The sequence below is a fragment of the Cryptomeria japonica genome, chromosome 1, assembly GCF_030272615.1.
Source record: "Cryptomeria japonica chromosome 1, Sugi_1.0, whole genome shotgun sequence".
NCBI classification, from domain to species: Eukaryota; Viridiplantae; Streptophyta; class Pinopsida; order Cupressales; family Cupressaceae; genus Cryptomeria; species Cryptomeria japonica.
Window position 1 is genome coordinate 656,027,871 of NC_081405.1, and position 13,799 is coordinate 656,041,669.

General features: G+C 36.2%; 1 protein-coding gene across 2 annotated transcripts in view; it reads right to left on the reverse strand.

Annotated features, from left to right (window-relative positions):
• Positions 1 to 311: 311 nt before the first annotated feature.
• Positions 312 to 13,799, reverse strand: part of LOC131050453 (riboflavin biosynthesis protein PYRR, chloroplastic) — a 101,436-nt gene continuing 87,948 nt past the window's right edge. For both annotated transcript variants that reach the window (XM_059220780.1, XM_059220776.1), the window contains one exon: positions 312 to 843. In XM_059220780.1, coding sequence (XP_059076763.1) covers positions 568 to 843 — 276 coding nt within the window. In that variant the 3' untranslated portion in view covers positions 312 to 567. The remainder of the gene's footprint in view (positions 844 to 13,799) is intronic.

Below are 13,799 nucleotides of genomic sequence, written 5' to 3' on the forward strand. Positions count from 1 at the left end.
GCACATCAATTCCAATTTTCATTTATAAGTTGAACTACTAATAAATGTCTTATTTTTGTTGCGAGAAGCACTCCCCTCTTTTAAGTAAATGCTTGAAGGATTGCCTCCTCTTTGAGCAGATACATGGAGAATTTCCTTTATAAGTAGGCAAATCTCCCTTTTTACTCTTATTTTATAAACTATAATCTAAAATCTTAACCTTAGTAGACTCTAACAGATGCTAGTGAATGCTAACATTACATTTCATTTAAGAAACCAGATTGCATGTCTACTTATTCAGTTATTTGAGTCTCTCTAATCCTTTCCTCACGGAAACAAAAACAGAGGACATTATGTATAGCTATTGGATTAAAGTACACATTGAGCCAGCATGAACTTTGCAGCACTCCTGAGTGGAACTGCAAACAGCAAGAGTGCTGTAAAGAATAATATAGCAGTTAAATGCATCCCAGTATTAAAACCATGAGCAATGATTCCATGTTGAACTTGATAAACTATACGTTACTATGAAGACAATATACATAAATAAGTGGGAAGATCTTATTGCTGCTTTTGGTATTTTTTATTTTAGACTGTAGAGGACCAAGTTGATAAGTTTATTCTACTACTCCCGGAATCATCTTCAAGCAACTCGGCTCTTATCCTCATAAGCAACCTTCCGAGGTGGTTCAGGCCTTCTCCTTCTTGACCACCACCCCAAAAGAGATCATGCGGAGAAGCTTCCACTAGAATAGATCCAGCAGTTGAAACTAACAGAGAAGATAAATGGGGATACATAGAAAACTTGCATTTCAAAGCCCTATACATAACATCGATCTTGACTGATTCCCACTTATCACGTACCTGTGTTAGTGAGTAGATGGAAATTACTATTAAATCGCATGAAAAGATCTGGTGATTTTTCAGAACAGATGAACCTTTCAAATTGATATAGCTTGCAAAGCCAAAATTTGATATCTTCAGGGCCAAAGTCCAACCAATCAAAACTTCTCCAATAGAGATCTTTTATGTAAGATGTTAGGATTTCAGAAAATTCTCAAATTTCATAATGAAAATAGTTTCGTTTACAAAATCTTAACAAATTATATCCAAAATTAGGCATATAAACTCAAATATACCATGGAGCCATAAAACAATATTTTTACAGAAACAAAACGTACAGCAGGATGAGTATATGAACAAAAGGCAAATACTTTGTAAACTCTAACGTGCAATAGAAGTGTATGAACATTATATAGACCCACGAATTGTAGAGCGTTTAAATATTATTTTGATCCTATGTGACAATAGTTTTCTTGGGCAACTGTCCCATCCCATAATAAAACCAGTGAAGCAGTATGAGTAGTTTTTGTTTTCAAAAGCAGTGCAGATACACCAACGCCAAACAGCCAAAAATCACTGTAAACGTTGTTTAACACAAAAGAATGCAATAGCCAGATCTTAAAAGAAGAAAAATTTCAAGCAAATATGACCAGAGCTACAAACCAAATCCACTACCATTAGTAAAATAGAATTTGCTAAACATGAGATGTTATGGCACTCAAAAATAAGGTTCCAACCACTTGGACAAACAAATCTGGACACTGGAACTAGCTGTTCTTCAGTAAAGTTTTTACTCACTTAGCTCAACTAGAGTTGAGGGACTTGTGACCTTTTCAGACATCGCCCCATTGCAAACGGGGACCTCTTCTTTCTTGCTTTCCGTGTCTTGCTAGTTTAGGGATTCGGCAGTAGATGGCAATTTTGAGCTTCTATGTGCCCGAGTCTTGAATTTTGAAGTGTGGTCATGCCTAAGTGCTATTAGGGTTTTCGAATTTTGAATAGGATCGAGTGCATATAAAATGTTAAATGTCTAGGTGATCCTAATTTTGTTTAAGTCTAGATTTTTAGCGTGATTGAGTTTTAAATGTATTCAAGTCGGTGATATTTTTGTACTCAAACATCAAGAGGTCCTTTAGGGGTTATTTTCCTGCTCCTAGGAGGTTATTCAAGTCAAAATTGCACTTTATTCCGATGAAACCCCTACTTTCTCGCTCAAATTTGGATTAAATTTGGCTAAGTCCCAATGCGTAATGATGAAATTTAACATGTCTAGGTGTTTTTGAGTGTGGAAATTCAAATTATTAAATTTCTGATGGGAATCCACTAAATTGAAGTCTAAGGGTCAAAAATCCTGATGAGGGGCGTTTTTACCCCAGTTTTGAGCAAATTTCCGATGACCCATGATTTCCCCCCACTCAAAATCCTGATGGAGGGCGATTTTTCCCCGAGTGTCCTAACATTTGTTGTTTTCCCACCAAGGGGCCCAAATTTTGTCTCTATGTTGGAATTTGTCCCGATGACCCACGTTTTTCCCCTGGACTGAAGTATGAACTTTAATGCAGATAAAGGTCGATTTTCCCCCAACCTAGTTTGTGAGAAAGTTTGATGGATTTTAATGCAGATAATTGTTTTGATAGGTGGCGAATTTCCCCCCAAGAGTGCTTATGATGATTTTTGATTTGGATAATCATCCAAATGGGGATCGATTTTCCCCAAAAGATGAATTTTGGACTTGATGAGCAAAATAAAGAGATTTTTGACATGGATTTTTGTTCTGATTAGCCACGTTTTTCCCCAAGACAGATTTTTGGACGAAGTGAAGTGATTTTTATGCATGAATTTAGTCCTGATGGGAATCGATTTTCCCTAGTTGGCTCAAATTTAATGCAAATGTGGTTGGAATTTAATGTTTTTTGCCTTGTAAACAATTATTTAAGAATCAGCAACAATTAATTAATGATTTGCACTGATCATTTAATGATTTGCACATTTTCTCAAGGCAAATCGATTTTCTCAGGTTGCTTTAAAGGCGAAGTTTTATCCCACATTGCTTGTGTGATGAATTGACAAGGTTAAAAAGTAGTTTAAAAAGCCGAGCCCAGCATTAAAATAATATTATAAATACTGATTGTGACAGTGAAGTGGCTTATTGGAGGGTTTCCCAGCTAGGCGATTTTGTCTAAGTGTCCATTGGACACCATTTGTGAGCTGGAGTTTCAGATTGGGGGGCGATTTTGCCCAATTGCACCTAGGTGCTGCCATTGGAGGAAGCTACAGCAAGCTTTTGTTGTTGATTGGGCCACATTGAAAGATTTGGAGGATGGCGCCATGACTTGAAAGCTGTGATTTTGGTTTATTGGGCAGATTTTGCCACATTTTGAGCAAATTTGGTGATATTGCTGAGCGCCATTGTTGCTAGAGGGCTGCCATTGCACTCAGGTCTGAGTTTGATGACATTGTTGGAGCTTACCTGGACACCGTTGTTGGCTAGAGATTTCATTTTCACTCCCCAGCTATTCCACACTTAGGCAATTTTATTGGAAAGTCATTTTGGGAGCAATTCGGAGGCATTTTCTAAGTACACCATTGCTGGTGTAGGTCTAAGACACCATTTGCAGGTTGTCTTCAGACTTAGATCTTCATTTCCAGCCCCCTACTTGTGCCCTGACTTAACCATTTTGACTTTGGGAAGGTAAATTTTATCAAATGTGAGTGTTTTACATGATTGCAACCTCTCCAAATGACTGATTTTTATAAGTTGCAGGTTGTCTTCAGACTTTGGGCAGCCATCATTGATATTGGAAGGGTGTTTTCAGACATTGAAAAGTGAAAAATCAGACATTTCATACCCTTTTCCAAGCATTTCCAGATTTGTGGTATACTTCCGGACACCAAATTTGACATTTTTTTGAGTATACTACATTTGTCTTCAGACTTTATTTTGAAATCAGACCTTATGCAAGTCTGAAACTTAGGATTTTATGAGGGTTTTAGACCCTATTCTTGTCAAATTTTCATTCTATTTACAGAATTCATGATGAATATGGATAAAATTCTTGATTTTTATCTCTAAGTTTGGCTAAATCATAAAAAATCAGAACTTATACAATTCTGAAAATAGGTTATTCGGATAATTTTCATGATATTGACTTCGAGTTTCATACAGGTACCATGTCTAAATCCGGAATCGTTGCGAGGAAGGATCAGTTGAAAATAGTTCAAGAGGAATTCTACCCAGATTCCCAATTGTCCTCCCGAAGGAAGGGAATGACAGACACGAACATGGAGTTCCTGAATATGCAGCGGATGCAGCAAAGAATGTTCAGAATGAAGAACCAAATTCCTTCTCCCCTTTCCGCCAATATCATGAAGAGTGGTATATACCACGCCACTGGGTTTCCTCAATCCATACAATGCAATGAGTTTGTTTTGGAGTGTGCAAGGCATTATAATCCAATTTCCTGGATGATCCAAACTCCCAAGGGGATAACTATTGCCTACCTCGCTGAAGATGCAATTACAGAAGTATTTGGAATTCCCTGAAGTACAGATATGAAAGAAAGAACAAAGGATGAGTATGAAACAAAATATAAAAAGAAAGGATGCGTGCAAGACTATTGTAAACAAGGAATGGATGATCAAACCAAGGCCTCATCATTCCAAGGCACCTAAAAGACTTATCTATACAAATTTCAAGGATGAATACAGCCACCTGATATTCCTACTCAATCAAGTGATGAGGATGCCACAAGATGCCTTGTTCGAAGAATGGATATTTTATTTTATCCAGGATTGTATAAGAGGAACAGTGGTCAATTAGGCCAAGATTATAAGTGACAATCTCGATTTTCAATCGAGGAATGTGGAAAAGACTAGGTCATTCGGCATAACTTCCAGTCTTGTATGCCTACTTGCAAGATAGGTTACATACAAGGGATTGATATGCAAAGGCGAAGTCGGGAATGGACCAGGACAATACATAAGTTATCAATGTTATCCATAGAATTGAAGACTACAAGTGGGTGAACAATGCTTTCACCATGTTTATTAAAATAATGTTGTGAGGCGGGATCCACAATAGGTTGTCCAAGGCAGCAACGAAGCTAGTTGAGATATATGGATCATGGTACATACAATTTCCCACCTTCACATACCTACGGATTCAAGGATTCAGATCCGCACCTTACAAATTTCCTAGGTATCCTACAGACAGAATGATCCTACTTCAGGTGGTGAGACAACTTCTGGAATTTGATTTCATCCAAAAGGAGAAGCATAGAATGGGGATGACTTTCCCTATTGCAATAGGGAAGACTTTGGAGGTGTGCCACACTGCCGCTGCAACTCGTACAGTGATTGATGAGATTGCATTTTATCGCCTTGGAACTTACAAGAGCAAAGACAAATTTGATCCACATAAGAGTGTTGAAAGGATCAAGGGGGAAAGATTCATACACAAGGTTGACATTGAGGATTACTAGGCTAATCTCATGGATGAACAAGTAGTAAGAAAAAGAATGTGGTCCAAAATGTCAATTGATTTCATGAGGAAATGTAAACTTTTTCTCATTCCGGATCAGTTAGTGGATGATAGTGATCATACTCATCCGCAATATGAGAATGAAGTAAATAAACCCATCCTTTTACCTAATTGGTCACAGCCAAAAGTAGTAGATTTGAATGTACTTATGAGAGAAGTTGTTGATTTCTCCAGAGAGTGGGTAGACAAGTATATGAACAAATTGATAGATATGGGCATTGTCTTCACTTATGAGAAAATGAAACAAGAGGAGTCATCCCTTGAAGATGATCAAAAAACAATCAGTGATGTGAGGATTCATGCAGACGAGGAGAGTCACGCTCCTAAGCAAAGGAAGAGTATGCCTAGAGAATCCAAGACAAAAGGGAAGGAGTCCAAGAAGAAGCAAAAACCCCGCACTCCTTTGTCTCCCGTTAGTTCCTCATCAGTGAAGGAGGTAGATGTACCAAAGAAGAGAAAAGGATTTGAACAATGCTCTAATACAGTGATTGTGCCAGAGAATATTTAGGAGTTGCATGCTATTGCAACATCGACACTACGGCATGAAGATGAAGAGCAGCCAGGATCTCCCACTGTCCAGTTGGAGGTAAGTTTGGGCAATAATGTTTATGATTTGACCAAGGACAAGGAGGAAGATGATGATGTTATCTTAGCATTGAGAGGACTTGATTGGGAGATGTGTCTTGATGATGGGATGGAAATTTCCACCATTCCCGATTGGTTGTTGTGAAGCATGGGGAAAAGTAAGAAGATGATAGAGACACAACCCATTGATGACATTGATGACTATTTAGCCAGAAATGATAAGGAGAAACAACCGAAGAAGGATAAGATATTTTCAAACATAGCTAGAGATGAAACAGGCGTGTGAATTGCACAAGTGGCTATCCCAATGGGTGATGTAACCAGAGATGCAACTACTCCCATGGATTACCAAATCACTTCAGTCGCCCTTGAACGGACTACAAAGACACAGGAGTTTCAAGAACTTGATGATACAATCTAGGCAATCAATGCAAATTTGGATAGGGAGATAGAGAAGAAATATATGTATAAGGAAGAGAACATCAAGCTTAAGGAGTATATTGTAGGGATAAAGAGTGAGGATCCCACCTTTGTCTCGCCTATCGCAGTTGACCGTGGACTTCATTATGAAAATGAGGCAGCGAGGAATACACATGCAGAATTTGGTAAATGGATTGAAGATGTGACGAAACAGGCGGATGATTTCCTAACCCAGTTTGTCCAGGCCTCAGTTACCGGTTCTTGCCAAAAATGGTCGGGTCCTGGTCCTGGTTCATGCCCGATATTGGTCTCAACCTGGTTCGACCTGGGTCCCATCCGAGTCCTGCCCAAGAGGACCCGCAGGGAACCCAGCCGCCTGGGCAGGACCCAGGTCGACCCAGGGAGGATCCGAGTGAACCCAAGCCCGTGGGTTCCCAAAAATGGGGCCCACAGGTTAGAAAACAAAGAAAAACAATTAAAAAACAAAAATTTTAATCTTATTTTAACATTTTGTAACTTGAAACTTGAATATTATCTTTTTTGCAAATTATGAATATGATATTACATTTATGATTTATGATATATCAATATCAGAATATTTATTGGCATTGGCAATTATGGATTTATGATTTATGATTTATCTGTTATCATTTATGTATCATTGTATGGGAAAGTTACATTGTATGTTTCATATTTGTATGTTTGAACTGTGAACATATATAATTTTGATGTTTGAAGTTTGAACATATATATATATACTAGCAATTGCACCTTGGTGTGCAATGGGTATGCCGAAGAGGCATGGAAGGTCAATTGGTAGGTCATTTAAAAATCCATGTTGTTTGTACAAAAAATTTCAATGCACAAGTGAGGGATCCAAACACAAATGAAACAAAACCTCTAAATCAAGAAGATAAATAGGATCCATAACCAATAGGACCATGCTATGTTTGTAAGAGAGAGAGAGAGAGAGAGAGGAATTAGGGATTGTGTGTGTATTAGGCAGAGATAATGAGATATTGATAGAGAAGGGGAGAGAGAGATAGGGAGATAGAGAGATGAGAGAAATATTAAGAGAGAAAAAGGTGATAGAGACAAGTAATAGAGAGAGAGGGAGTGATAGAGAGATAGATATAGGGAGGTGGAATTAGGGAGTGTGTGTGTGTGTGTGTGTGAGTGAGAGAGACAGATATGTATAAATAGATAGAGGGAGAGGGTGCGAAATATAGAGGAGAGAGAAGTGTATTGATATAGAAAGAGAGAAATAGGGAGAGAGCTCGAGATAGAAAGAGGGAGAGATGGGGATAAAAATGAGAGACAAAGAGATATATATAACTTGGGAAAGATAGAGGACAAATATAAGTTAAATAATAATATTTTTAAATTTTTTTATTTAGAATCATTTTTTTCTAATTATATAATTGACTAATTATACAATATATTTATTATTTATTATGTCATATTGTATATCTATCAAGTCACCTGTGTGATTTGTCCAAGGGGTTGAGCTTAACTGGTTAAAACACTGGGTTCTCACTGTGGAGACCCAAGTTCAATTCCCAATAGGGACATCTGAAGTGGATTTCTAAGTTGTGACTCTTGGCCTTCCATAGGATGGGGAAGGTCTTGGGTCAATCTACTCAAACATAATAATAAATAATTCAAAGATATGTAATGGGGATGGGGAAGGAATTTATCAAGAATAATCGTACAAAATGATATATTTGTGCATTTAGTGTGGATATCAAATGATATATCGTCTAAATAGTAATAAAAATAATATTTTTTAAAATTAACAATGACTAATAAATTGTTAAGTTAATAATTAATTAAATAAAAAAGTAAACTAGTTTTTTAATTATTAGAATTGAAATATTAATGAGTTATATCTAAAATTGCAATTAATATAACACACACAATATTGACCTTAATCAAAAAATTAATTCAATATTAACAAAGAAAAATATTATAAATTAGAAAATAAATATAATTAAATTTTTAAATAAATCAAATTTAAATAATTAAAATGATGATTCTAATTAGAATTAAAATATTAATGAATTATACCTAAAATTATAATTAATTTAATACACACAATATTGACATTAATAAAAAAAAAAACTCAATATTGACAAATAAAAAATATTATAAATTGAAAAATAAATATAATTAATTTCTTAAATAAATCAAATTTAAATAATTAAATTGATAATTCTTATTAAATATTAAAACAAAAAATAAACTATATTCAATTGACTAAAATTAAAATTAAACTTGAAAACCAAAAATTATAAATAAAATCAAAATTTAAAAATTTAAATAAAATTAAATTAAAAACAATCCAGAATTTATTTAATTCAGCTTATTATATTATTATTTAAAATAATTATATTAAATTTATTACTATTTACCTATCTATAATAAAATTTAAATAACATTAATATTAAAATTCCTATGTATGCAGCAATAGGAATCTATACTTCTATTTATGTGGCACTCCTTGCATGCACACCCTGCATTTATTTTTAATGCATAAATTCCTATTAGTATTACTTCACACAAAAAAAGGAAAACACAGTGAACCATAAAATAAAGTAATAAAAATCCGATAATAAAATCTAACGGTGGGCTTGCTTCTGATCGTCTTGCATGTCTGTCCGATGCTGCAAACCATTGATGTGCAAAATTAGCTCGTCCCTTTCCAGTAAAAGATACGCCTTCGGCGTAAAATATATATATATATATATATATATATATATATATGTGTGTGTGTGTGTGTGTGTGTGTGTGTGTGTGTGTGTGTGTGTGTGTGTGTGTGTGTGTGTGTGTGTGTGTGTGTGTGTGTGTGTGTACGGACGAACACGTACCCGTACCCAAACAAAACAAAAAATTTGCCGAATCTGTACCCGAATCCGAACCTGAATCCGAACTAGAACCAGCAACTTGGGTCCAGGCATTTGACAGGACGACGATGCTCACATGTAGGATACAAGATTTGGAGGGAGTTTGGGATGATTTCCAACCTATACAGGGGAAGACCATTCCCCACCTCAGGGTGCTGAAGAGAATTCCTATGCCCATGTTGATCCATGAGGGAGTTGTGAATGAGGGAGATATCTATGATTTCCAGGGATGGTATTGTTCATTGCCCATGCGGAAATCTACTTATGAGCATGCACAGAGAGATTGTGCAGAGATGGAAGGATCGATTCAAGAAATTCAATCCCAAATCCTTACATCCATTGAAGAACTATTAGGGTAGATGTCAGTGCTTCCAGTGGTCTACACTTAGAAGAATTGAGAGAAAAGATGAAGTTCATGTACTACAGCCAGTTGGATTCTTTAAAGAAGAATCAAATTGATGATTTGGTTTACCTACTGATCCATGTCCATAGTTCGCAGAAGCTTATGCCAAATTGGGAGAGTATTTTGGATGCTTGTTCCGATGCGTTGGATGTCATTAATGCTTAGCGAGAGGCTTTGCCCAGCATTACCATGGAGCAGTTAGATTCAGTTTTGGCTTGATTCCTGGAATATGCCGCTAAAGAGAGGAATGCAAGCTAGAATCTTCTAAAAGATTCGCTACTTGATGACTAGGCATCATTCCATTGGATCACTTGTTGGTGATTCCTCTTTTATGTAAACCCTAATTAGGACAACTTTAGGGTTGTGTTGGCATGATCTTGGCCCTTGATTCTAAATGAATCTTGGCCATTCATTTATTTTGAGGCTCTATATAAACCCCATTGCCTCTCATTTTTAAAAGATTTTTGAGAATTGTCGTCTACATGTTGCATATTTGAATACAATCATTGAGATTTGGAGATTTTAAATGTTGTATGCATTTGTGGTTCTCATTGCCTCCAAGTTAGATTAGAATTTTAACTTGGAATTTGTTTTCAAGCATTTCAGATTGAATGAGAGAGTTGTTGAATGAATTTGTGTGGAATCCATTTAATCCATACCACTAGCTTCTTGTTGATTGTAACTTAACCTTGTGTGATCAACTGGGATTTTTATTGAGTTTAACTCCAATTGTTATGCATTGCTTTGATGGTATCAATGTTTGATGGTAATAATTTGAACATCTATGAGATATACCTTAGATAATTGCACTAGGCCAATTGTTATGCATTGCTTTGATGGTATCAATGTTTGATGGTAATAATTTGAACATCTATGAGATATACCTTAGATAATTGCACTAGGCTTGTGTCAAATTGTCCATTTGATGGTGAGACCTTGCCTAGTAGGATTCCATTGAATTGTTCACCATTTCTTGCATTCTAGGTTAGAAAAGAATTTATAAACCCTATTCCTTTTGTACCTCTTTTAAAAAAAACTTTGTTAGAGCAGATTGAGCTCATAGTGCAAAATCTTAAGTCATCGACATAGCCTATTCCAAATCCATGATAAGATTGATTCATCTGAACAATTGTGTAAGTCCCCAAGTGAAAACAGTAATATCACATCAAGCCATTGAGTTACCCACATGTCAAGAACTGACCGTAGAAACATTGGAATTGCCTTAATTGATAAGATATTTAGCATCTGAGGTGATTTTGTTCAAGAGAGTAAAATACTTTAAAACACACAAAAACAGGACTCCAAACCCAGCGATTGACCTTATTAACTTAAAGGAGTTTCCCCAGTTGAAAAATTGCCCGAGGCTTTTTGACAAATAAACACCCTTTTCTATACCAGAAAGCCACTCACCTAATTACAGCCTGACAGCAGATAAGAGCTTGCGGATGCACTGATTAACCACAGCTATAGCTATTTAACAGATTATCTTAAATGGATTACAGAAGATGCCAAGCCACCCCATAACAGCCTTACAGCAAATAAGGAACTTGGAGATACACCAAATAACCACAGCTATAGATATCTAACAGCTTATCTTAAATGGATTAAAATAGATGCCAACCTAAGCCAATGTCGAATGCCAAGAATCACAATTTTGGAATCAAGCACAGGTAACACACTTATTAGCCACCATACTACATTCCTTGTTTTCTTCAGGGCTTCAATCTAAGCCCCAATATGCAGATGAATCTCAACATAGTACAACATGAGCCAAAATTATAGTAGAAAAGCATTCGAACTGACTGAAAAATCTTTCCTTACCTTACTCAAAAATCCAGACTGTCTCTTGTTCAGAGTAGAAACTGGGATTGCAAGAAAGAAAAGCATCAACCAAAATATAATATATACTGAAGAACAGACTGCATTAAAAAATCAACAAAAAAGAGCCTCACTTTCAGTCTAAGAGCTGCTAGATATTATAATGCATACTCGTGTGTGTACGTGAGCGTGTGTGCACATTCAAAACTAGAATTCAATAAACCACAATGATTCTTCTTTTCATCAGAGGACTCAATTTTGATTAATTGATCTTCTGATGGCCTAGCTGAAAATATGAAAGTTTGGTAAGATAATCTGGAAATACAAGCTTTAGTTGAACAACCAGAATAATAACCATTTCTTAGGGGGATCTCATCCAAAACTGGATCCACATGACTCTATCATTAATGTCCTATTGTTTGTTTGCTGATGGTTTCTCCAGGTGTAGCCTAAGTGGTTGTAAGGAAGCAGAACAGAACATTAGCTACAGAATTTGTAAGAATCCCTGCAGTGGATAGATTTCCAGCCACATCAAACCTTTTTTCCACATGCCTTGGGGTGGGCACCAAAGGCCTAGATTTAAGGATGGCGTGGGGACTGCAGTGCAAATATATATATAATACTAAAAATAATAGTTTAAACATATGCATAAGAAATAACAAATGAAAATTTGAAATACTCAAACGTATTTCATTGAACAATAAAAGTGCCAAATATCAATATATTAACATTTATTCAAATGATGTTTACATTCAAAATTCAAATACAATTGGCTATGGCCCAATACCTCTAATGATCATTCATCCCAAAGGTCCATGCCAAACTCCTCATCACTCAAACTATTCAACCTCTCAAGGTCAAGCTCCTCCAAACCAATACCAACCATCCATGTCTATGCTCTATAATCATCTCATCTATTTGTGTTGGCTCCTTTGGCTCTACATCCCATCAAGATGCCAATCTATCTTTGTACATAATCGTGTTGTGGTCAATGGGCCACAAGGTGCTATATACAGCTATAAACTTATTTGCCTCGAGCAAATATGGCACCTCTTCATAAAGTGGATAAAACTATAAGTAGAACTATTCCTCTCAGCAACAGAAGAAATGGAAACCAAGGACAACAAACAGATGGCTAGTGCGGGCTAAAACTTAGGCCCATGCATAGTCCACCATAAAATTGGATCCTCCTATGCATCTCCCTATCCATCTTGGCATCTTCTAGATATCCCCTAAGAGTGGCAAATTTTGTCCCCTTAATACAAATGATGTTGGCCTATAGAGAATCATACATCTTTTGTATGGCCTTCATGAACCTCACATTCACCTCAATATCTTACATAGAGGTAACTCTACTAGACCTTTCATATACCACTCTGGGTTGAATGCATAGGCAGCCATGTGTAAAGGAATGTTTAGCTTCTACCATCAGCAATGAATGCTTGACTGAATATGTTCAATGACAAACGACAATGAGGGGTCTTTCTCTTGTACAATGGCCTTCATTTGGTCAAGCATACTATCCATGCACTCATACACCTCTCCAAGGCTAGGCACATTAGCATCCCCATATCTAATACCTTTGAAGACTGAAGAAACGATAGCAATAATGTATCTCGCTCCAACCCAAAAATTAACTCTTCACCACCTCCTCTACCATCCTCCCCTACTCTAACTTGGAATTAAGCCACTAATTCCACTATATTGTCATGACCATCAGTTGCAATGCCTCTTGCAAATCAAGCATTCTTTGCAAGATAATGAAGTATGATACATATCTAATCTCTACAAATTTCAAGAACTCTATAGAGGTGGTCTTAAAGACATCTCTAGCATCATTAACCATCTCCTTAATACAACTGATTTTTCCCATGTTTTTGAATGCATTATTCATAGCATGCACACAACAAACAGTTCACCAACTAAGCATGTAGGCTGTGATTTCTTTGCAACTTTGCACACATATGTCACATCTATCACTACTTGTACCACAATCTTTAGCCCAACTTCATCAATGGCATTTCAAAGGATTTGAAATTGTTGTGTAATGTCCCTTTCCAAAAATAAAAATCAGATTTGTAAACTAATTAAACTCCTTCAAATTATCTTTTCCAACTAACCAAATTTGGAGGAAACTAGTTTCATAAAATGTACATTGAACATGCAAGAAACTTAACCAAAACTTCCTGAAACTCATATGCAAGGTATATTTCAGATTATTATCAATAAATAACATCTTATTTGCTGTCATAAATTGCTGCTAGCAGCAAACATACAATCCAAAGAGCTGCATACCAAATAAAGTCCA